The 26,073-nt window shown below is 43.4% G+C and overlaps 1 protein-coding gene across 1 annotated transcript in view; it reads right to left on the bottom strand.

The window, feature by feature from the left end:
* Window positions 1-510: 510 nt before the first annotated feature.
* LOC132820063 (amine oxidase [flavin-containing]-like) overlaps window positions 511-26,073 on the bottom strand; it is a 72,986-nt gene continuing 47,423 nt past the window's right edge. Inside the window, exons 11-16 of the mRNA XM_060831981.1 lie at window positions 25,133-25,186; window positions 15,300-15,357; window positions 13,800-13,897; window positions 8,769-8,880; window positions 2,942-3,004; window positions 511-874 (exon numbers count right to left, since the gene is read on the bottom strand). Of these exons, the coding sequence (XP_060687964.1) occupies window positions 728-874; window positions 2,942-3,004; window positions 8,769-8,880; window positions 13,800-13,897; window positions 15,300-15,357; window positions 25,133-25,186 (532 nt within the window). The 3' untranslated portion in view covers window positions 511-727. The remainder of the gene's footprint in view (window positions 875-2,941; window positions 3,005-8,768; window positions 8,881-13,799; window positions 13,898-15,299; window positions 15,358-25,132; window positions 25,187-26,073) is intronic.

Below are 26,073 nucleotides of genomic sequence, written 5' to 3'. Positions count from 1 at the left end.
GAATCCTATCTGAGGGTCCTTTCCCTAAACCAAGGAAATGGAGACCTAAACTGCCCAATATACTAAATAACTCGATACTCCATAAGTTTAATTGAGCAGCTCAGATGGTGTCATTGACTAGGAAAGCAGCATGTCAGTGGCTTATAATCATGCTTTGAATGTGAAATAGAGAACTTTATAATCTTCATAGATGATATCTTTTATATGGACAGTAGTTTGGAAAACAGAGTTGAGTCAGAAGCCACATTATTCAGCCCACTGACTAGAGAATTGAGTGAGTTATTATTATCGTTTTTTTGTCAGTGATGGATGTTCACTGCATGGAGTTGAATTATAAAGAGTTCAATTTCAGCAAAGTAGCTCCTCAGTTCCGGAACCTTACCGCTCGATGTATTTTCTTGTCTTCAAAATGATTAATCACATTAAAAATCACTGGGACAAAATTGAGAAGAAAACAGATCAAGGGATTTGGTAAACACTTTGAACTTCAATGTTTTTGCATGCACAAGAACTTCATAAAATGCAATAAATCCCTCCTTAGTGAAAGATCTGATGTCTCTACAATACTAGTTGTGATTTGTCCAGTACACTCAGAAATAACCCAGCCCTCAGCTGCCCTGAATGGATCAAACTCTGACCTCAGTGCCAAAATGGCACCATTAATGAACTCAAAAAGTTACTGCTTGTGACAACAACTTTCTAACCACTGCCAAACAACTGTTCCTTTTCAAGCCCTAAGCAGACAGATTTTCCTGGACATGACTAATCCAGCAACTGCCAGACATGTGGAAATGCTAAGCGCCATCAATAATCCTGGCACAGAAGGCAGATGTCGTTCCCAGAATGTTGTAATGATCGGTCGACTTGGAACCTCCTGAATAAAAATAAAGGATAAACTTTAGTTTGCCCTGTTGAGCGATACAATCTCCTCCTATGCCATTAAGTGCTTTTATTTTAAGAAATACATGTTTCTTCTTACAGCAACAGTTGTAACTGAGAGCTGGTATGACAAGAGTGGAGATAAAGTTTTTTTGATAAATGCCAATGGCACCCAAGCACCTTGTAAAACACTCAATAAAACAGAATTTGAACTTAAATAGGGCTTTTACATTTACAGCATCTTGCAAGGCACACTATAGCCAAAAAATTAGTTTTAGATTAGATTTCCTATAGTGTGAAACCAGTCCACACCGACCCTTTGAAGAGTAACCCACCCAGTCCTCTACCCTATATTTACCCCTGACTAATGCACCTATCACTATGGGCAATTTAGCACGGCCAATTCACCTGACCTGCACATCTTTGGATTGTGGGAGAAAACTGAAGCACCCGGAGGAAACCCATGCAGACACGGGGAGAATATGCAATCTCCACGCAGACAGTTGCCCGAGGCTGGAATTGAACCTGGGACCCTGGTGCTATAAGGCAACAGTGGCAACCACTGTGCCACCATGCCACATGAACTGCAGCAACCATCTATTCTCAGTAAATTTGACAGCAGGGTCCCATAGGTGTCAGCCTAGAGCCATCATGTATCAATACTTACTTCTATCTCATTACTTTCCACTCCATGAACATGATCTTTTTGATTTTGATTTAAGTTTGTAAATTCCTTATTCACATTCCATTTTAATAAATGACAAATAATCTGTTGTTTGGAGCATTAGTTTTGCCGGAAATATTGATCAAGGAGTCTCTTTGTTTGTTGGATGATGCCTTGAGATTTTATCAAGGTGAGTCAGCAGAAGGCAATTAAGTTTAACCTCTCATCTAAAAGACTGATCTTTGTTAATGTAGAATTATCTTAGTGATCTGTCAAAGTAGCAGTGTAAATGGAAACTGAAATCCACAGTTGGTCTTGAATCCACAATCTTCGAGAAGGGTAAGAAGATGGTTAATTAAGCTAAATTGACACAGATTTGATTCTTATTTTAAAATAAAGGGGTAATGCATCCTTATAGTATTAAATTACTAACTTGTGTATCTAAGTGATCAGCACTAAGCAGTAAATTCAGTGAGGCTGCAGTCCTGGGCTGGAGTTGTATAAACTGGAGCCTGAGCCTGCAATTTGGCCATTACACTATTGTCATGATTCATTGACTCACAGTGTCTTTTAGGAACACTCCACTCCAGGGGAAATAAACCTTGCTGAAGCCTCTGAACTGTTCATCATTCAAGTTGCAGAGGGTGGGCTGTACTGATTCGCTCTAATTCCTATTCAGACTTGCAATGTAATTTCCTTGAAGAAGCAAAATGAGTCACCTAAAGAAGCAATTGTTTATTAGAGCACCTTTCCAATGACATTGCAGGAAGAGTGAGGGTTAATTGAATAATGGTCAAAGTCAAATAGTGTAATATCTTACTTTAATAAGGCTGTGATAGGGCAAAAGTCTAATTAAATAATGATGAGTTTTGACAAAGAACAGCAGGACCCAATAGTGTTCTAGTTGTCTGATGTGGCATGAACTCCAAACCAACACTAAACGATGAGTGAATTGGACACAGAATTCCCACACAATGATTTACGTCCCATCATTCATTTTACATAAAACTGTAATGGATTGGATCAAATCTCATTCTTCAAACTTCCTGATTTATGACATATGTACTGTTGTAATGGTCAAATAAATCTGGGTCCAGGACAGTATGGTAACTGCTAGCTTTTTAGGTCGATACACCATCAATTTCAATTCACCCCTCTGGGAGTAATGATGCAGGCTGTGTTTTCAATAAAACAGGCTGATCTTCATACAAATTATCGACCACTGCTGAACACAAAATATATTAGCTGTTGTGAACATATCCTCCTGTGTCACTTTAGCTTTACGAATGCATTTCACAAGGTTTAACATTTACCACTAGAACAATCTTATAATTAATCATCAAGTTGACTTTGGAATGAGTAACTATAAGATCTTAATCCAGTTTGTTCACTATTTACCTGAACCTCAGGCTCATGGGTCCAGATTGCTGTCTCTGGAATAATTCCTATGGCACACATCACCTACACAAAGAACACACACAAAGTGAGGACAGAGGACAAATACACACACAGCTAGATATATCAGAAGGACCAAAATACAAATTAAGCTATTCCTTATTTCTACACAATTGATGAAAATTCACGGGTAAAAAATGAGGTCTGCAGATGCTGGAGATCACAGCTGAAAATAACCAGCAACACATTTTCAGCTGATGAAAATTCAGCTCAACTTTATACATCACTCTTAATTTTCAATTTCATTGACTTCATTGCTCACAGTGTAGCATTACCCAATGTCTAAATGCCCCAGCCTGTAATTAATTCCACATTCTGTGCATCTGTTAGTTTAGGAAAGACAACAGGGCGGCACGGTGGCACAGTGGTTAGCACTGCTGCCTCACAGCGCCAGGAACCTGGGTTCAATTCCCACCTCAGGCGACTGACTGTGTAGAGTTTGCACGTTCTCCCCGTGTCTGCGTGGGTTTCCTCCGGGTGCTCCGGTTTCCTCCCACAGTCCAAAGATGTGTGGGTCAGGTGAATTGGCCATGCTAAATTGCCCGTAGTGTTAGGTAAGGGGTATATGTAGGGGTATGGGTGGGTTGCGCTTCGGCGGGTCGGTGTGGACTTGTTGGGCCGAAGGGCCTGTTTCCACACTGTAATAAACAGATGCTGCCTTCTATCACAACACTTGGAAAGTAAGATTTTAAAGTTCCAATATACATTCTGTAACTTCAATGATACAGGGAGTCAAGAGTGTGGTGCTGGAAAAGCACATCACGTCAGGCAGCATCCAAGGAGCAGGAGAATCGATGCTTCGGGCATAAGCCCTTCATCAAGAATGAGGCTTGTAGGTTGGGGCTGAGAGATAAATGGGAGAGGGGTGGGGTTGGGGGCAAGGTAGCTGTGAAAGCGATAGGTGGATGAAGGTCAGAGGGGGGAGTGATGGACAGGTCAGGAGGGCGATACTGAGTTGGAGGCTTGGAACTGAAAGAATGTGGGTGGAGGGGAAATGAGGAAGCTGTTAAAATCCACATCTATCCCATGTGATTGCAGGGTCCCAAGGCGGAATATGAGGCGTTCCTCCTCCAGGCGTCGGATGGTAACGGTTTGGCGGTGGAGGAGGCCCAGGATCTGTATGTCTTTGACGGAGATGAAGTGTTCAGCCACTGGGTGGTGGGGTTGGTGGGTGCGGGTTTCCCAGAGATGTTCTCTGAAACAATCCATAAGAAGGCGTGCTGTCTCCCTGATGTAGAGGGGAGACCACACGGGCTGCAACGGATGCAGTTATTGACACTGGTAGAGGGACAGGTGAATTTCTGATGGATGTGGAAGGATCCCTCTGGGGCCTTGGACGGAGGTGAGGGGAGTGGTGTGGGCACAGGTTTTGCACTTCCTACGGTGGCAGGAAATGGTGCCAGGATTGGGGTTTGGGCTGGTATAGCATGTAGATCTGACGAGGGAGTCGCAGAGGGAATGGTCTTCTTGGAATGTTGATGACGGGTAAGGGAAATATATCTCTCATGGTGAGGTCCATTTGGAGGTGGCGGGAGTGGCAGACATTGGTGCGTTGTATGCGGAGTTTAGTGGGGTGGAAGGTGAGGACCAGCTGAGTTCTATCCTTGTTGCGTTTCGAGGGGTTAGGTTCAAGGGCGGTGGTGCGTGAAGTGGAAGAGATGCGCAAGAGGGCATCGTCAAACATGTGGGAAGGGAAGTTGCAATCATTGAAGAAGAAAGCCATCTGGGTCTTTATGAGGTGGAACTGGTCATCCTGGGAACAGATGCGGTGGAGGCGGAGGAATTGGGAATAAGTGATGGCGTTTTTACAGGAGGTGGGATGGGAGGAGGTGTAGTCTAGGTAGTTGTGGAAGTCGGTGGGCTTGTAGGATATGTCTGTGGAATAAGTTTGGAGGACCAGTTCAGCCAGGCGGATGAGGGTGTCGGTGGAAGGGTACTGGTTGGGACGGCGTGAGACGAAGAAACGGAGCACTTGGATACCTTCGTCGTGGCGGATATGTACAGGGACTGGGTGTCCATGGTGAAGATGAGGTGTTGGGGCCGAGAAAACAAAAATCTTGGAGGAGGTGAAGGGCGTGGGTGGTGTCCCAAACGTAGGTGGGGAGTTCCTGGACTAAGGGGGACGGGATGGTGTCGAGGTAGGAAGAGATGAGTTCAGTTGGATAGGCGCAGGCTGAGACAATGGGTCGATTGGGGCAGTCAGGTTTGTGAATCTTAGGAAGGAAGTAGAGTCGGGCAGTGCGAGGTTCACAGACAATGAGGTTGGAGACTGACTGGAGTACCAACTTCAGTGGTACACCCCAGTATCAATTTTACTTTTTAAAAGAACATCAGTGATTATATATACTGGTCAACAGACGAAAGTGGAAATATCCAACAGATCAGCGTGAGAGACAGAACTGTTATTTCAGGTTTGCAAGATTTCACACAAAACTGTGGCATTACATTTTTTTTTGTTTCTACAATTGCTGCCTGACCAGCTGCGTGTTGTAGATGAGTTTGAAAGGGTTAAAACTGAGGAGCAATCTAAGTACCACCACAAAGATAATGTCATATAGACTTGAGGGGCGAACAGCAGGTCAGGCAGCATCCAAGGAGCAGGAGAATCGACGTTCCGGGCATGAGCACTTCTTCATGCCCGAAACGTCAGTTCTCCTGCTCCTTGGATGCTGCCTGACCTGCTGCACTTTTCCAGCAACACACTTTCAGCTCTGATCTCCAGCATCTGCAGTCCTCACTTTCTCCTTGAGGGGAGAACAGCTTAGGAGTAAGTCTGAACGTTGAGTTTACCTCAAAATCTCTGTAACAATGTGTATCATATCAATACAACTTGTAACTAGTTGCCAATGTTCAATAAACTATGTTTTGTTAACATCAAGAGATTTCAGTGGTTAGACTACAAAGTAAATTTCCTCCACTTGCACTAGGCTGAGTAGGCCTTGTAGTTTCCAACAGAAACCTTCATCATGAGCAGCGTGTCAGACTGCTGGCACACTCATATAACATGGAGTATATCCATCACTCTCTCTTATATTTCAGATTTCCAGCATTTGCAATCTTTTGTTTTTTATATTGATGATTATGCAGCAGTTCAAAACTAATGCCCACAGGACAAACCTTGTCTCCATACAAAACATTGTAGCAACACTAATTAATCAGTCTGTCTTCACCAGCACAAATACACTGTGCTTGACTCCAACTTCTCTCACCACACCCACTGCTCCTATTGAGGCAAGCAGAGTAACTAGGCTCTTCTGTTAGCACTCAGCACAACAGTTCGTTAGATGGGTTGGTGTTTGTCCAATGTGTGCAGGAGGGTTTCCTGACACAATATGTAGACAGGCCAACAAGAGGTGAGGCTATACTGGATTTGGTTCTAGGTAATGAACCAGGCCAGGTGTTAGACTTGGAGGTAGGTGAGCACTTCGGGGACAGTGACCACAACTCGGTGACTTTTACTTTAGTGATGGAGAGGGATAAGTGTGCACTGCAGGGCAAGAGCTATAGCTGGGGGCAGGGAAATTATGATGCGGTGAGGCATGACTTAGGATGCGTGGATTGGAAAAACAGGCTTCAGGAGAAGAACACTAATGATATGTGGAGATTGTTCAAGGAACAGCTAATGAGTGTCCTTGATAAGTATGTACCAGTCAGGCAGGGAGTAAAGGGTCTTGTGAGGGAGCCGTGGTTTAATAGGGAATTGGAATCCCTTGTGAAAGGGAAGAGGGCGGCCTATGTAAGGATGAGGCGTGAAGGTTCAGTTGGGGCGATTGTGAGTTATAAGGTAGCCAGGAAGGATCTGAAGAGAGAGCTAAGAGCAGCGAGAAGGGGACATGAAAAGTCCTTAGTTGGTAGGATTAGGGAAAACCCAAAGGCTTTCTATAGGTATGTCAGGAATAAAAGGATGACTAGGGTAGGTATCGGTCCAGTCAAGGATAGTAGTGGGAAGTTGTGCGTGGATGCGGAGGAGATTGGTGAGACACTAAATCAATACTTTTCGTCAGTATTCACTCAGGAACAGGACTCTGTTGCTGGTGTGAATATTGAGTCACAAGTGATTAGAATGGATGGCGTTGAAGTATGTAGGGAGGAGGTTTTGGGAATACTGGAAAGGATGAAAATAGATAAGTCTCCTGGGCCTGATGGCATTTACCCTAGGATCCTCTGGGAAGCTAGGGAGGAGATAGCAGAGCCATTGGCCTTGATTTTTATGTCGTCATTGTCAACGGGAATAGTACCACAAGACTGGAGGATAGCGAATGTGGTCCCCTTGTTCAAGAAGGGGAGTAGGGACAGCCCGAGTAACTATAGGCCAGTGAGTCTCACTTCTGTTGTGGGCAAAGTCTTAGAGAGAATTGTAAGGGGTAAGATTTATGAACATCTGGATAGGAATAATGTGATCAAGGATAGTCAGCATGGTTTTGTGAAGGGCAGGTCGTGCCTCACAAACCTTATTGAGTTCTTTGAGAAGGTGACTAAGGAGGTGGATGAGGGTAAAGCAGTAGATGTGGTGTATATGGATTTTAGCAAGGCGTTTGATAAGGTACCCCATGGTAGGCTAATGCAAAAACTACGGAGGTATGGCATTGAGGGTGCATTAGAGGTTTGGATTAGGAATTGGCTGGCTGGAAGGAGACAGAGGGTAGTAGTTGATGGACTAGGTTCATCTTGGAGTGCGGTTACTAGCTGTGTACCACAGGGATCTGTTTTGGGACCGTTGCTGTTTGTCATCTTTATAAATGATCTAGAGGAGGGGCTTGAAAGCTGGGTGAGCAAGTTTGCGGATGACACAAACGTCGGTGGAGTTGTGGACAGTGAAGAAGGATGTGGCAGGTTACAGCGGGATATAGATAGGTTGCAGAGCTGGGCAGAAAGGTGGCAGATGGAATTCAATGTAGCTAAGTGTGAAGTCATTCACTTTGGTAGGAGTAACAAGAAGATGGATTACTGGGCTAATGGTAGGCTACTTGGTAGTGTGGATGAGCAGAGGGATCTTGGTGTCCATGTACACAGATCTCTGAAAGTTGCCACCCAGGTAAATAGTGCTGTGAAGAAGGCATATGGTGTACTGGGCTTTATTGGTAGAGGAATTGAGTTCCGGAGTCCTGAGGTCATGTTGTAGTTGTATAAGACTCTGGTGCGGCCTCATCTGGAGTATTGTGTGCAGTTTTGGTCGCCATACTATAGGAAGGATGTGGAGGCATTGGAACGAGTGCAGAGGAGGTTTACCAGGATGTTGCCTGGCATGGTAGGAAGATCGTATGAGGAAAGGCTGAGGCACTTGGGCCTGTTCTCATTGGAGAAAAGAAGGTTTAGGGGAGATTTGATAGAGGTGTACAAGATGATTAGGGGTTTAGATAGGGTAGACACTGAGAGCCTTTTACCGCTAATGGAGTCAGCTGTTACTAGGGGACACAGCTTTAAATTAAAGGGTGGTAGGTATAGGACAGATGTTAGGGGTAGATTCTTTACGCAGCGGGTTGTGAGTTCATGGAATGCCCTGCCAGTAGCAGTGGTGAACTCTCCCTCTTTATGGTCATTTAAGCAGGCATTGGATAGGCATATGGAAGTTATTGGGCTAGTGTAGGTTAGGTAGGATTTGGTCGGCGCAACATCGAGGGCCGAAGGGCCTGTACTGCGCTGTATTTTTCTATGTTCTATGTTCTATGTTCTATAACAGAGAAATGTATGGAAGTTAAAATGTAGTGAACCTCTGGATTGGGCTGGGGGAGGAGGAGGGGGTTAATTTAAAGTCACGATCTTGTGATACCTCTCTGGCAGCCCGTTCCCCAGCCTGTACTGCTCCGTCCATGTAACCGCTCCACTTGGTGGCTGTCTCAGTACCAGCAAAGTACACCCGCCCGAAAGGTTCACGCAGAACTCTGAACAAAAAAAAAATAAAATCAGCTTGTGTGAGTCAATCCCTTCAAACAGAATGACCTGAACCAAAATCGAATAAAAACAGAAAACACTATCAATACTCAGCAGACCAGGCAGCATCTATTGGTGTGGCGGCACAGTGGCACAATGGTTAGCACTGCTGTCTCACAGCGCCAGAGACCTGGGTTCAATTCCCGCCTCAGGCGATTGACTGTGTGGAGTTTGCACGTTCTCCCCGTGTCTGCGTGGGTTTGCTCTGATTTCCTCCCACAGTCCAAAGGTGTGCGGGACAGGTGAATTGGCCATGCTAAATTGCCCATAAGTGTTAGATAAGGGATAAATGTAGGGGTATGGGTGGGTTGTGCTTCAGCGGGTCGGTGTGGACTTGTTGGGCCGAAGGGCCTGTTTCCACACTGTAAGTAATCTAATGTAATGATTTTGGAGGATGAACTTCCTTCAAAACTGGAACTCTTTATAGATACAACATATTTCATGTTAGTCCAGAGGCAGGGAAAGAAGGAGCAAAGGAAAGGTCAAAAGCAAACATCTTTTACTTTTGGAACGTAGGAGAGATTTTAAAGGGAAAACTTATGATGGTATAAAGTTACAGGGAATAGCAATGGGAAACAAAACAAAACAAGTGTTAAGACTGGTGGTTGGAGTGACTGAGTGAGTTTTGTTGCTGTATCAGTTTTGCAGGTGATTACGTATGTTCAGGCTTGACCATCTACTGTGAATTAAAATACGCTGCTGACCCAATTAGCTGGCACCATTAATGGTGAACAGGAGAACACAGAGGCAAGACACAGGTCTCATCATTTCAATGTGCACAACCAGGAGTTCAGCAGCTAAACTCCTGATCAAGATGTTCAGGTCCTAAAGGACATAGCTGCTGGAATGGGTCTGTTGCAGGTGGTGAGGGAACCAACAAGAGGGAAAAACATACTTGACCTCATCCTTACCAAAGTGATGGTTGGCGATGCTTCTATCCATGGTAGTATCAGTAAGAGAGACCACTGCACAGTCCTTGTGGAGACAAAGTCCTACTTTCACATTGAGAATACATTGCTTTGTGTAGCACTATCACTGTGCGAATGGGACAGACTCTGAACAGATCTAGAAACTCAAGATTGGGCATCCATGAAGTACTGTGGGCCATCAACAGCAACAGAATTATACTCTAGCACAATCTGCAATTTTATTGTCTGGTATATCCCCCGCTCAACTACTTCTGTCAAACCAAGGGATCAACTCTGGTTCAAATGGAGAGTGCAGGAGGGCATGCCAGGAGCAGCTATGCCAGGGCCACCTAACTATGAAACAACGAAATAAAAACAGAAATTGCTGGAGAAACTCAGCAGGTCTGACAGCATCTGAAAGTAGAAAGCAGAGTTAATATTTTGAGTCCAGTAACTCGTCATCAGAACTGTTCTGATGAAGAGTCACTGGACTTGAAACACTAATCCATATCTAAAAATGAGATGTCATTCTGGTGACGCTACCAAACAGGACTACGTGCACAACAAAAAGCATATGCAGCAAGTGAGAAACAGAGCTAAGTGTTCCCACAACCAGCAGATCAGAATGATTTGTGCTGCCACTTCAGTCATGAATGGTGATGGACAATTAAATAACTCACTGGAGGAAGAGGCTTCCCAAATATCCACATCCTTAATAATGGACGAGCCCAGCACGTCATTACAAAAGATAAGGCTGAAGCACTTGAACGATTTTCAAGCAGAGGTAGCGAGTGGATGATCCAGCTCAATCGCCTGCAGTGGTCCCAGCATCACAGATGCCAGTCTTAAAGGCCAGTCTATTCACTCCACATGGCAACAAGAAACAGTTGAAAGTACTGGATAACACAAAGGCTATCGGGCCTGATAACATTCCAGCAATAGTATCTGATGAAGTGTCATACAGTCTCGAAACGTTAGCTTCCTCTCTCTTCATGGATGCCTACTGACCCGTTGTGATCTCCAGCGCTTTTTGATGTCAGTACAGATTCCAGCGTCCATAGTAATTTGCTCCTACAGCACTTAAAGCTTGTTCTCCAGAACTTGCTGCTCCCCTAGCCAAACTCTTCCAGTGCAGCTACGACACTGACATCTACCCAACAATATGGAAAATTGCCCAGGTATGTCCTGTGCACAAAATGCAGGACAAATCTAACCCAACAAATTACTGCCCCATCAGTCAATTCTCGATCATCAGTAAACTGATGGAAGATGTCATCAACAGTGCTATCAAACAGCTCCTGCTCAGCAATAACCTGCTCTGTGACACCCAGTTAGGGTTCTGCTGGGACCACTCAGCTCCTGACGTTATTACTGTCTTGGTTCAAGCATGGACAAAAGAGCTGAAGACCACAGGGGAGCTGAGAATGACAGGCCTTGACATTAAGGTTACATTTGACTGAATGTGGCATCAAAGGAGCCTTTGCAGAACTGGAATCAATAGATATCAGGAAGCTAGTTGGAGTTATTCCTGGCACATAGAAAGATAGTTGTAGCTGGAGGTGTGTCATTTTAGCGCCAGGACATCTCAGCAGGAGTTCCTCAGGGTAGTGTCCTAGGCCCACACATCTTCAGCTGCTTCTTCAATGACTTTCCCTCTATCATAAAGTCAGAAGTGGGGATGTTCAATGATGATTGTACATTGTTCAGCACCATTCATGACTCCTCACATATTGAAGTGGTTCATGTTTAAATGCAACAAGATCTGGACAGTATTCAGACAGGAATTCACAAGTGGCAAGTAATATTCACCACATAAATGCCAGGAAATAACCAGCTCCAATAAGAGACACTGTACACACCACCCCTTGACCTTCGATGGTGTTACCATTACTGAATATTGTGAAAGTTACCTGTAGTATGGGGCTTAAAAATGACAACATCAAACCAGTCCATTACAGGTTAATCATTAAGCATTAATTGGACATGACAATGAACAACTGAAGCAAAGTGGAAAAATTCAGAAAAACACAGGCTGGTGTAAAAGACAGCCTGTTTTGGTTGGGAGGTAACTGCAGAAACTTGATTGTCTGTCGGAAGCATTTTGTAATGTAGTTAATATGGAGCCATCTGGAGATGTGTTCAACTGATTTTCTGCACAATGGATTATCTGGAAAAGTGTTGTGAGTACTTGGAAATGCTGATACAGCGTATAACCAGAGTAGTAGCTGTGACCCTGTCCCACTCGCTGGACTTTCCCCATCGGACCAGGACCTTCCCCATAGCACCAGGTTTGAGAGGCCGGGGCCATGATCCTTCCTATTGGACTGGGGTTCGAGGACTGATACTGTGGGCTTTTCCCTTGGACTGAGGTTTGTAAGACTAAGACTGTCCATACTGAACCAGGTTCGTGACTCCGGGGCCTTGGATCTTCACCATCAGACTAGGGTTTGTGAACCTGTGCTGTGGAACCTGAGATTGAGATCCAAATGTCAGCTATTACCCTGGAGCCCCTGATGGGCAGAAGACAGTAAGACACATTTGTTGAATATGTCTAAAGTAGTTTAAGCTAATAGATTCCCTCATTAGTTTGCATGTATCTAAATTATATTAAGCTAATAAATTTGCTCTCTATATCAAGATGCATGTGTCTTCTTGTAATTTAATCAGACCTAAACAATTTTATAGGTACTTTCAGCCTAACAATACATTACCATTGACCAGAAACCAATATAAACCCAGTGGCTACAAAAGCAGGTGAGAGGCTAGGAACACTGCAGTGAGTAACCCACCTCCTGACTCCCCAAAACCTTTCTACAATCTACAAGGCACAAGTTAAGAGTGTGATGGAATACTCTACATGTGCAGCCCCAACAATTCTCAAGAAGCTTGATACCAGCCAGGACAAAGCAGCCCACTTGACTTGCACCACATCCACAAATATCCACTCCTTCCCACCACCAACATTCAGCAGCAACAGTGTGTACCATCTACAAGGTACATTGCAGAAATTCACCAAAATGCTCAGACACCACCTTCCAAACTCGCAACACTTCCATTTAGAAGGACAAGGGCAACAGATACATGGGAAAATCACCATCCGCAAGTTTCCCTCTAAGCCAGTCACCATCCTGACTTGGAAATATACCGCTGTTCCTTCACTATCGCTGGGTCAAGATCATAAAGTTCCCTCCCTATGGGCATTGTGGATCTACCTAGAGCACATGGACTGCAGCAATTCAAGAAGGCTTCTCAAGGGCAACTAGGAACAGGAAATAAATGCTGACCAGCCCAGCAATGGTCACACCCAACGGGTGACAAAAGACAAAATTCAGCAAGTAACATCATTTGCGATGTGTAATGATGTTCTTGTACTATCTACAGGTAACACGTATGAGGTACACAGATTCTGTTTACTTGACGATCTCTAGTGAGTTTATTCAAAACTACACCAGCATAGTCTTTTTCTTATATATCCAGAACTGTTGTTATACACAACTGAATGCTTTTCCCACCACCAAATCACCATGATGTTTTTTCCAACTATTAAATACCAACATGCAATTAATTAGATATTTACATGCAAAGCCCATTGTGACCAATGTAAACCATCAAAAGCAAGGTGGGGAAGAGGGGTTAAGGAAGTGGGAAGGGGCAAAAATAAAAATGGCATTGGAGAGGGGAAATAAAATACTGTATCCCACCTCTCTCTAAAGGCATCAGAGCATTGGTGAATACTGTATGCTCCCTCTCCAATGACACCCAGCCATGAACATGGATGTCATTCCTAGACATAGCCAGTATCGGGAATGCTACAACGCAGAATGACAGTGGCCTCTAGTCACATGATGACATCCAGGTACAGTTTCACTGGCTTTTAGGGTTTCCTAAAGCGACATCACTCTTAAAACAAAAGTACAATATTATGATGCAGGAATCTAGATTGATTATGCATAGACACGTACTTGCCGAACTGAATGAACATCCCTGGTGGGAAGTATGCAGTGTAGCAGCCACCTGAGTACTGCTCCTCACACCAGTCTTTTTCTTCATAGTGAACAGCCTGGGAACAGGAAAGGTTTGTGTTTCAATGATAATTAATAATGCAGTAAAATTTTACCACATGGTTTAATTGTTAAGCATTGCCAATTTTCTGATGTTTCTGTACATAGAGGGATCAATGGACAGATCCCAAAATTGGGCATATGGTGTGGGAAGAAAAATTAACCTCTGTCTACTGCACAAGTTTCATGTTGGCGAATAATGGAGCTCAAATGGACAAAAACTACGTCAGAGAGAAAGGTCAGCAACTCCAGACGTTTGAGGTCATACATGCATTCTGCTGCAGAAGGTTCAAATGGAGGCTCACCTCACCGGGTTGGCAGAGACACTGAGGCAGATGGCATTACATGAAACCCCTGATACATTGGCAGTCCTGCCAGAAATCGTCATACCACTGTCCTTTAGCACAGAACAGGTGGTCAATGCCACAAGGACATTTGAGGATGAGACTATGATGCATCATCTAATTTGACTTCTCAGTTTTCACTGCAGCACAATTAGAAGTCGCCAATATGAACAACAGAACAATACACTCAGAGCTCCTGAAGATCTCAGTTTTTATTGAGATTGAACTTGTTCATGAAATGGTTGCATCTTTGGGTGGTTAAAATATATTGTTCATCCCTATTTACCCCAGCAACTCTGCATTGTCAACATCACTGATAGACCAATTGATCTGTTCGGTCATGACACTTGTTGAGGGAGAGGAGAGTATTCCTTGCTCTTCTTCAAATAGTGACATGGGATGTTTATAAATTTCACAATTGGCCAGAGAGAAGCTTACTAACCTAATATGCTGGGTCAACACTTACTGCGCTAGACTCAGTCAAGGTGATTGGCTGCACAAATCAGTGTATTTGGGAGAAAAGAAGGATTAAAGAGACCCTCTCACGTTCAGCATCTCAAAGCCTTTCCTTTCATAACAGCATATTGCACATCACAAAGTGAGATATTCCTTTCTCTCTTCCAGTTCACAAGAGGCCAAATGACAGATGTACCCTGTAGGGTGACACTGTGTTAAACAGAATATGCAATCGGCTCAGGTTTATCAGGCACGAGCATGATCTAATTACACACTGTCACCAAAGTGGCCAGTACGTTTAAAAGCAATTTAAAAGGAATCAGGAGCAGGAGGCTGCTCCTCAGCTATGTGATACTCCTGAAAGGTGCTGCCAACTGCAATTCTCCACTTCTCCTCTACCATACTTCCTGACACTTTCCTGACCCAACCAATAAATACAATAGACATTTGTTCCAAGGATTCTGTGACAGGCTCTTAAAGCTTGCCCAAATTATTGAAAGTGTAGGCATTAGGTCAGATATATTTTATACTATTACTTCAATCCCACTACAATTGTAAGATTATTGATTTTTTAGGAAGTCTTCTATCAAAAGGTACTTACATATAGAGCTTCTTCTGTCTCCAGGACTCGGGCATAAATCTGGCAGATTCGTTGCTTCCTGAAAAGACAAGATTTTATACAATCTTCTTCAGAAATGTAGCCAATATGAACATAGCTAGCCTCTTGCACGGTAACACAATTATTGCTGCACATTATATTGGTGTTACATGCTGTACCACACAGAAGTAATATGCATTACCTGCAGGTTAAGTTCTATTCCTTTTACACAGACATTGAAAGGGATATAGAACTCTTTGCCACTTTGGTTAGCTGTATTAATTAAGGGAGAATTTAATGTATATATGAAAGAGAAAGGAAGATGAATAGGAAAAGCAACAACACTGCACATAGATTCTACGTAATGCAATGTGGACCGATATCATTCACTAGAAAACTGTAAGGGCTAATTTAAATATTGAAAATATTAATTAATTTGCAAGTATAATTTTCAAAACTCTTACAGATTCTTTAGGATTTATTTCTTCGAAAAGGTATCTCAGTGCATAAGATTCAGAATTTTCATTCCTCTGTTGGTCATTACTGTGATGTTTGGACAAGTATTTGTGTTTCAATGATCCTTCAGCTAGTGCTGTTGGAAGTATCTGCAGCTGAGAGGGACACCCAAGGCAGCAAGGTCAGGGGGTACTGTCAGGCAAAGTACAGTTCAAACATTTTGAATGGCTCAGGGTGAAGGATGAGCATGTGTTCATCAGCTGAGAAGGTGGTCCCAGTTATTGAAATGCCACTGAAATCTGATCACCAACCTGAAAAGATCTTGTGGACCATAACAGCGAACCACGTTAAATGATGCTATGCACACACTCCCACTCAGTTCTGCCAAGTCTCATTGCAATGCCTCTGAACTTGGGAGTCTCTCGTCAAGAATCTGTACAATGGTGTCAGATTTATGATGGTCATGTGTTGGGACAGAGGTGCCTTCAGGCAGCAGTGGCTGTAACTGAGCAGTCCTCTTCACGATACTCTCTGCTCACCCTAAATGGTTAAGGGACTAGGAAAGGTGTCCTAAAAATCAGCTATCCCATTTTCTCTTGGTTGCTGAAGCACTACCTTCGTGGTTGATGAAAGAAAACTTCACTTCTACAATTTGGAATGTTGGAACATCAATTGGACAACCCCAAGGGGGACTGTCTGGAAAGAACAATCATTTCAAGTGAACCATCAAGACTGCTACCTTCAGTGGGATGGCCTTCATGGGGAGGGGCAGCTGAAGGATCAAGCAGGGCATACACCTTCTAATGCAAAGGCAAGACTGACAGTGACCCTCCTGTTCACACGATTGTTTTTTTCCAATTGGAATAGCATCTTGAATATACTCCCCAAATACGAAACACTCATGACATTACATTTCAAGCTGAGCCAGGGTCAAAGAGCCACAGTCACCAGAGCTGATGCTCTAACACTTGACTCACATGAAGAATTAAATGAAAAGTTCTATTTTGACTTTGCTTAACTGCCACCTCAAAAGAAGTAAAGAAAAATCACCCTTCTTGGGTCATTAGTGCTAGCATTAACCATGACTCTGATATACTAGAGAGAGATCATTGGGAAAAATGACTTAGGAAGGATGGATTGCACCTAAATTGGAAGGGGACTAATATACTGGTAGGTAGATTTGCTAGAGTTGCTTGGGAGGATTTAAATTAGTAAGTGGGGCGGGAGGGGGGGGTGGGTGCGTGGCCCAGGGAGACAGTCAGGAAAGAGATAAATCTGAGACTGGTACAGTTGAGAACATAAGCAAGTCAAATGTCATGGCAGACAGGGACAAAGCAGAGAACAAGTAGGACTGATAAATTAAACTGCATTTATTTCAATGCAAGAGGCCTAACAGGGAAAGCAGATGAACTCAGGGCATGGTTAGGAACATGGGAGTGAAATATCATAGCAATTACAGAAACATGCCTCAGGGATGGACAGGCTTGGCAGCTTAATGTTCCAGGATACAAATGTTACAGGAAGGACAGAAAGAGAGACAAGAGAGGAGGGGGAGTGGCAGTTTTGATCAGGGATAGCATTACAGCTGTACTGAGGGAAGATATTCCCGGAAATACATCCAGGGAAGTTATTTAGGTGGAACTGAGAAATAAGAAAGGGATGATCACCTTATTGTGATTGTATTATAGACTCCCCAATAGTCAGAGAAAAATTGAGAAATCAATTTGTAAGATCTCAGTTATCTCTAAGAATAATAGGGTGGTTATGGTAGGGGATTTTACTTTCCAAACATATACTGGGATTGCCATAGTGTTAAGGGTTTAGATGGAGAGGAATTTCTTAAGTATGTACAAGACAATTTTCTGATTCAGTATGTGGATGTACCTACTAGAGAAGGTGCAAAACCTGACCTACTCTTGGGAAATGAGGTAGGGCAGGTGACTGAGGTGTCAGGGGAGAGCACTTTGGGGCCAGCGACCATAATTCTATTAGATTTAAAATAGTGATGGAAAAGAAAAGACCAGATCTGAAAGATAAAGTTTGAAATTGGAGAAAGGCCAATTTTGATGGTATTAAGCAAGAACTTTCATAAGCTGATTGGGGGCAGTTGTTGGAAAATGGGAAGCCTTCAGAAATGAGATAATGAGAACCCAGAGAAAGTATATTCCTGTCAGGGTGAAAGGGAAGGCTGGTAGGTATAGGGAATGCTGGATGACTAAAGAAATTGAGGGTTTGGTTAAGAAAACAAAGGAAGCAGGTGTAAACAGGACAGATTGAGTGAATCATTAGAAGAGTATAAAGGCAGTAGCAGTATACTTAAGAGGGAAATCAAGGGGCAAAAAGGGGACATGAGATAGCTTTGGCAAATAGAGTTAAAGAGAATCCAAAGGGTTTTTACAAATTCTTTAAGGTCAAAAAGGTAACAAGGGAGAGAATAGGGCCCCTCAAAGATCAGCAAAGCGGCCTTCGTGTGGAACCAAAGGAGAAGTGGGAGATACTAAATGATTATTTTGCATCAGTATGTGGAAAAGGACATGGAAGATATAGAATGTAAGGAAATACATGGTGACATCTTGAAAAATGTCCATATTACAAAGGAGGAAGTGCTGGATGTCTTGAAAGGCATAAAAGTGGATACATTCCGAGGATCTGATCAGGTGTACCCTAGAACTCTGTGGGAAGCTAGACAAGTGATTGCTGAGCCTCTTCCTGATATGTTTGTATCATCGTTAATCACGGTGAGATGCCAGAAGACTGGAGGTTGAAGGAGATGGTAAGGACAGGCCAGGGAACTATAGACCAATGAGCCTGATGTTGGTGCTGGGCATGTGATTGGAGGGAATCCTGAGGGACAGAATGTACATGCATTTGGAAAGGCAAGGACTGAATAGGGATAGTCAACATAGTTTTGTACGTGGGAAATCATGTCTCACAAACTTGATTGGGTTTTTGGAAGTAACAAAGAGGATTATGAGGGCAGAGTAGGAGATATGTATATGGACTTCAGTAAGGCGTTCGACAAGTTTCACTATGGGAGTCTGGTTAGCAAGATTAGATCTCATGGAATACAGGGAAAACTAGCTATTTGGATACAAAACTGGCTCAAAGGTAGAAGACAGAGGATGGTGGTGGAGGATAGTTTTTCAGACTGTGACCAGTGGAGTGCCACAAGGATCAGTGCTGGGTCCACTACTTTTCGTTAATGATTAAATGACTTGGATGTAAGCATGAGGTATAGTTAATAAATTTGCAGATGCTGCCAAAATTGGAGGTGTAGTGGGCAGCGAATAAGGTTACCTCAGATTACAACAGGATCTTGACCAGATGGGCCAATGGCTGAGAAGTGGCAGATGGAGTTTAGTTTGGATAAATGCAAGGTGCTGCATTTTGGGAAAGCAAATCTTAGCAGGACTTATACACTTAATGGTAAAGTCCTCTGTAGTGTTGCTGAACAAAGAGACCTAGGAGTGCAGGTTCATAGCTCCTTGAAAGTGAAGTCGTAGGTAGATAGGATAGTGAAGGCAGCATTTGGTATGCTTTCCTTTATTGGTCAAAGTAATGAGTACAGGAGTTGGGAGGTCATGTTGCAGCTGTACAGGACATTGGTTAGGTCACTTTTGGAATACTTCGTACAATTCTGGTCTCCTTCTTTCTGAAAGATGTTGTGAAAGTTGAAAGGGTTCAGAAAAGATTTACAAGAATGTTGCCAGTGTTGGAGGATTTGAGCTACAGGGAGAGGTTGAATAGGCTGGGGCTGTTCTCCCTGGAGCGTCGGAGGCTGAGGGGTGACCTTTTAAAAGTTTTACAAAATCATGAGGGGCATGGATAGGATAAATAAAGTCTTTTCCCTGGGGTCTAGAGGGCATAGGTTTAGGATGAGAGGGGAAAGATATAAAAGAGACCTAAGGGGCAACTTTTTCATGCAGAGGTTGGTACGTATGTGGAATGAGCTGCCAGAGGAAGTGATGGAGGCTGGTACAATTGCAACGTTTAAAAGGCATCTGGATGGGTATATGAATAGGAAGGGTTTGGGGCGATATGCGCTGGGTGCTGGCAGGTGGGACTAGATTGGGTTGGGATATCTGGTTGGCATGGACGAGCTTGACCGAAGGGTCTGTTTCCATGCAGCACATCTCTATGATTCTATGACTCTAAAAACCAATGCAAATTGTGGTCTCTTGCTGAAAACGTGAGGGCAACATGGTCTCATTATAACAAACACTGTCTTCCATCAGATGGACAAATTCAAAACCACGTGAAGTACCATGACAATGGATCAGAACCCCAAAGCAGCAGTAGCAGGAAAATCTTCGAACACACACACACACACACACACACACACACACACCAGGAATATACAAAACAGGATTATAAAAACAACCACAATTTTGGTTTGTGTGTGCTCGTAGAAGTATATTACGGCACTGAGGCAGCCCTGTGTATCAGCCTGGATTGAGTGCTCATGTGCTCTGATGGTCACAGTTAAAGAACTAGACACCAATTATCCCTACATTGCAAGCAAAATCCTGTTAAGTAGGCACCTTTTGAAGTGTAAAATCATTTAGTGGGAAGAAGGGATCCACAAGGGAGGGATTCCTTTTTAAACTAAACTTGTTGCAACCAAGCAAGGATCTAATTGAATAAGTAATGGGAGTCATTTCTTCCGTCTTCACTGATAGCTTAACAATTTGGGGTATCCATTCAGAACCAGAATAACTTGGGGAACTTTGCCCTGAGCCTTCTCATAGTAGAAATCATCCTAGATCAAATCGCTGGCAACTCCTAAATTATGATCTTGACACATCCTTGACTTGTTCAATCGGGAATGAACATCTATTGTCACAAACACATCACAAGGAGCAAGAAGTCCAACAGGAGGAAGTTTGATGTCTCAGTCCTACATCTGGATGAAAAATAACAAAGCCCACAGGCCTGGTAGTATTTTATCTGAGATGGTCAAAGCTGGTGATCCTTTACTCACAACAAGGCTCCATTGACCCATCCTGCAGATTTGAAAGAAAAAGGCACTTCCACTGATATCAGGAACATGATAATTGTAATTATTACCAGAAAGGGAGTTATAAAATATCGGGGAAAAAATGGAGGTGTTCTGACCTTCATTCTTCTGAATCACCTACTTCCTATTGCTGAGAAAACCTTGCCAGAGACAGATTGTGCATCAAGACTTTCAAGAAGAACTTCTGACATGAATTTTCTTGCAAGACTGATCTGAGGAAAATATTGAAGAGAGCAGCAGGAACAATTCATTGCATTCATTGTTCTGACCAAAGACTTTAATTCAGTAAATCGTGAGGCTCTGTGAATTTTTCTCCAAGATTTGGAAACCCAAGAAGCTTCATTACAATCCTACAACTGCTGGCTGATGATAGGACTACAACCGCCTTCAGCATGAAATCTGAAACAAAGACCTTCAAAATCTAAACGATATATAACAAGTCTGTATGGTAGTCCCCCTATTATTCCGTTATTGTTAACCTCATTGAAGATAAAATACTCTCCGTTTCCAGTATCAAGGACTGTTTAAATGGGGGTTGTTTAGATCAGTTGGCTGGCGGCCAGTTTGTGATACAGCATAAGTTAATAGGATGGGCTGAATTCCGATGCTGGCTGAGGTTATCATGAAGGACTCTCCTTCTCAGTCCATCCCGCACTAACTCCCTTTCTTGAGATATGGTGACTCTAAGGCTGAGCCACCACCTGGTCATCTCTCTCTGATACCTATGGTTCAGTAGGGCTATGATGATATTACCTTTACTGCTTAAATGGGAGAACGTGAGCCTTGAAGATGCTGGAGATCAGAGTCAAAGAGTGTGGTGTTGGAAAAACACAGCCGGTCAGGCAGCATCCGAGGAGCAGGAGAGTTCTTCCTGATGAAGAGCTTATGCTTGAAACATTGACTCTCCCGCTCTTCTGATGCTCCTAACCAACTGTGCTTTTCCAGCACCACACTCTTCCACTCTGCTTAAATAGAAATCTCTCTTTTCACCTTAGTCCATCTCAAAACTATAGACATTGATACCAAAGTACAAAAATTGACAAGACAATAAGATGCAGGAGCAGTAGTGGGCTATCCTGTCCATTGAATCAGCTCTGCCATTCAATGAAATCATGGCTAATCTGATAATCCCCACCTTAACTTTATTGCCTTATGTGTATAACCCTTGATTCCCTATTGATTAAAAATCTGTCGATCTCAGCCTTGGATATAATTAACAACCAAACCTCTAAAGAACTCTGCTGTAAAGAATTCCACAGACTCGCTACCCTTTAAATGGAAAAACAGTTCCACCTCAGTTTTGTGTTAAATGGGCAAACCTTTTTTTCTGAGATTATGCCCTCTGGCCATAGGCTGTCCCACAAGGAGAAAGAACATTTCAGAGTCTACCCTATCAAGGCCCTCAAGAATCTTATATGATTCAATCTCTTTCTCTAAACTCTATTGTGAACAAACCCAACTCCTCACTCTCTCTTCATAAGAAAGACCCTCCATATGCAGAATCAAGCCAGCGAACCTTCCAATCCCAGTAGATCTTTCTTTAGATAAGGGGTCCAAAATTATCCACAGTATTCCTGCTGTCATCTAGTGCCTTATACAGTTTTAACAAGATCTCCCTATTTTCATTCTCCATTCCCTTTGAAATAAAGGCCAACATTCTATCTACCTTCCCTAATACTTGCTGAACTTGATCTCTCAATGGAGTAAATAAATATTGTCCAATAGCCATTAAGGAAACGTGGCTACAGGATGACAAAAATTGCATCCTCGTTATTCAGGAGGGATATGACTTCTCAGAAAAATATGAAACTAGGTAAAGATACAGCCATAGCACTGTTAATCAAGGATGGGGTTGATGCAATAATTAGAGATGACCTTGACTTGGAGATCAGAATGTAGAGTCAGTTTGGCTGGAGTTGCAGAGTAACAGTCACAGCTGCAGAGTAACAGCTGTACAAGACTCTGGTGTGGCCGCACCTGGAGTATTGTGTACAGTTTTGGTCACCACATTTTAGGCAGAATGTGGAAGCTTTGGAAAAGGCTCAGAAGAGATTTGCTAGGATGTTGCCTGGTATGAAAGGGAAGTCTTACGAGGAAAGGCTGAGGGAACTGAGGCTGTTTTTCTTGGAGAGAAGAAGGTTGAGATGTGACTTAATTGAGATGTATAAGATAATCAGAGGGATAGATTGGGTGGACAGTGAGAGCCTTTTTCCTCAGATGGTAAAGGCTAACACAAGGGGACATATTAACTCTGCATGGAATTTACACATTCTCCCAGTGTCTGTGTGGGTTTCCTCTGGGAGCTCCGGTTTCCTACTGTGATCCAAAGATGTGCAGATTAGATGAATTGGCCAAGTTAAATTGCCCATAGTGTTCAGGGATGTGTAGGTTAGGTGCATCGGTCAGGGGGAAATGTAAATAGTAGAGAAGAGGGAATGGGTCTTGGTGGGAGACTCTAAGGAGGATGAGGGTGGACCTGTTGGGCCAAGTGGCCTGTTTCCACACTGTAGGGATTCTAAAATTTTCATTTCACTTGATTCTTATTTCCATGAAATTGGCTGAGTGGCCAAGAACAAAGAGTACAGGTGAACAGTTGTTGATCGGACCGGAAGGAAGTTTATTGTATGTTTCCAAGGCTTGTCTTAGGAATCTAGTTTGCCTTGATTTATATTAATGACCTAAATGCAGGTGCACGGGGCACAAATTCAAAATTTTCAGATGACACAAAATGTTCAAGCATCGTGAGCTCTGAGGGGATAGTGATAGTCTTCAAGATGTTATGGTACAGATGGAATAGGAAGGCATGTGGCAAATGGAAGTGAATGCAGAGAATGGTGATGTTACACTTTGGTGAGAAGAATGAGGGTAAATGATGTAAAATAAAGAGTGCAATTCTAAAGTGGGGACAGAGGGACTTGGAGTCTAGGTGCACAAATCATTGTATGTGACACACAGGTTGACTAAGAAAGCAGTTAATAAGATGTATCCTAAAATCTATTGGTAGGGTTATGGAATACAAAAGCAAGGAAGTTATTGTGAACCATTATAAAGCACTGGTTCAGCCTCAATTGAGCTATTGTGTCCTATTTAAAGGACCACACTTTAAGAAGGTTGTGAAAGCATTTTGAGAGAAGGCAGAAAAGACGTCTAAGACTGGTTCCAGTAAAGCAGGACTTCAGTTCAGTAGATGGAGGTGCTGAAGCTGTTTTCCCTAGAGAAGGTTGAGAGGAGATTTGACTAAGATATCCAAAATCATGACAGGTCTGAAGACAGAAATTCAAGAAAATTTAGAATACTGTGTGCAGTTCTGGTCACCACATTACCAAAAGGATGTGGACATTTTGGAGAGGGTGCAGAGAAGGTTTACGAGGATGTTGCCTGGTATGGAAGGTGCTAGTTATGAAGAAAGGTTGAGTAGGTTAGGTTTATTTTCATTAGAAAAAAGGAGATTGAGGGGGAACCTGAATCCCTACAATAGGAAAGCAGGCTATTCAACCCAACAATCCACACCGACCCTCTAAAGAGCATCTACCCAAACCCCCCCCCCCCCCCCCCCCCCCCCCCCCCGCCCCTTACATATCCCTGTAACCCTGCATTTCCCATAGCTAAGCCATCTAGCCTGACATTATGGGCAATTTAACATGGTCAACCCACCTAACCTGCACATCTTTGGATTGTGGGAGGAAACCAGAACACCCAGAGGAAAGCCATACAAACACGAAGAGAGTGTGTAAACTTTACACTGACTGTCACTTGAGGATGGAATCAAAACCAGCCCCTGGCGTTGTGAGGCAGCAGTGTTAAACACTGAACCACTGTGCTGCCCATTCAATTCACCACTTCTTCATTCACAGACATAACTCTACCCAATGTGAAAATACAGGACAACCCCGTATCTGCAGATCCGATTTCCGTGGTTTCAGTTACCTGCGGTTTACCACGGCTTGAACATATGAAAGAGAACTTTCCAGAAACAGGGACCAGGGGCTGCTGGGAAGGTAAATTTCCCATTTAAATGAATGGACTTGCTCCTATCCATGATTTTGGGCTTCCGCGTTAGGTCTTAGAATGTATGCCCCGCGGGTGTAGGGGGGACTACTATAATCAATACAAGCTCGAAGCCATGTAGGGAAAGGATTTGAAGCAAAGGTCATGCAGTAATCATGATGCTTACTGTTCTCATACCTGACGGTGAATGTGAGTTCTATTTAAATATAGAAACCTTGTTAAAGGTGCTGAGAGTATAGGTTTATAAGAGATTTCATAAAACATTGAGAACACACCCTCACTTTGACATGTCAGGTCATTTTAAAACTATCACAGGTAAGGTCAGCTACTATCAGCCAAACATCACGATACCAACCTCTCTGATTTGGTGAGATGAAGTAAAAGTCGCGCCTTCCTTGCCAATATGAACCTAGAAACCAATAACAGTACTCAGTCATACCTTGGATTATCTAATACCAGTAACTAAATCATCAATTATCCATAGCACATGAACATTGTTCTGTGTTTGTCACATTTCAAAATTTGGAAAAATCTTTTCGGTGAAGTGTATACACATATGTACATTTCTTTTTAAAAAGGCAGCTGAAATGTTAATTAGGAAGGTTTCAAAGTTGCTTCACTAAACAATGTAATTAATAACTGGATTAGTGGTGCTGGAAGAGCACAGCAGTTCAGGCAGCATCCAACGAGCAGTGAAATCAACGCTTCAGGCAAAAGCCGTTCATCAGGAATAAAGGCAGTGAGCCTGAAGCGTGGAGAGATAAGCTAGAGGCGGGTGGGGGTGGGGAGACAGTAGCATAGAGTACAATGGGTGAGTGGGGGAGGGGATGAAGGTGATAGGTCAGGGAGGAGAGGGTGGAGTGGATTGGTGGAAAAGGAGTAGGCAGGTCGGACAAGTCCAGACAGATCATGGGGACAGTGCTGAGCTGGAAGTTTGAAACTAGGATGAAGTGGGGGAAGGGGAAATGAGGAAGCTGTTGAAGTCCATGTTGATGCCCTGGAGTTGAAGTGTTCCGAGGCGGAAGATGAGGTGTTCTTCCTCCAGGCATCTGGTGGTGAGGGAGCAGCGGTGAGGGAGGCCCAGGACCAACATGTCCTCAGCAGAGTGGGAGGGAGAGTTGAAATGTTGGGCCATGAGGTGGTGTGGTTGATTGGTGCGGGTGTCTCTGAGATGTTCCCTAAAGCGCTCTGCTAGGAGGCGCCCAGTCTCCCCAATGTAGAGGAGACCGCATTGGGAGCAACGGATACAATAAATGATATTAGTGGATGTGCAGGTAAAACTTTGATGGATGTGGA

The sequence above is a fragment of the Hemiscyllium ocellatum genome, chromosome 11 (assembly GCF_020745735.1).
Source record: "Hemiscyllium ocellatum isolate sHemOce1 chromosome 11, sHemOce1.pat.X.cur, whole genome shotgun sequence".
NCBI lineage: Eukaryota > Metazoa > Chordata > Chondrichthyes > Orectolobiformes > Hemiscylliidae > Hemiscyllium > Hemiscyllium ocellatum.
The sequence above is the reverse complement of the archived record's forward strand: the minus strand, read 5'-3'. Positions and strand labels throughout refer to the sequence as shown.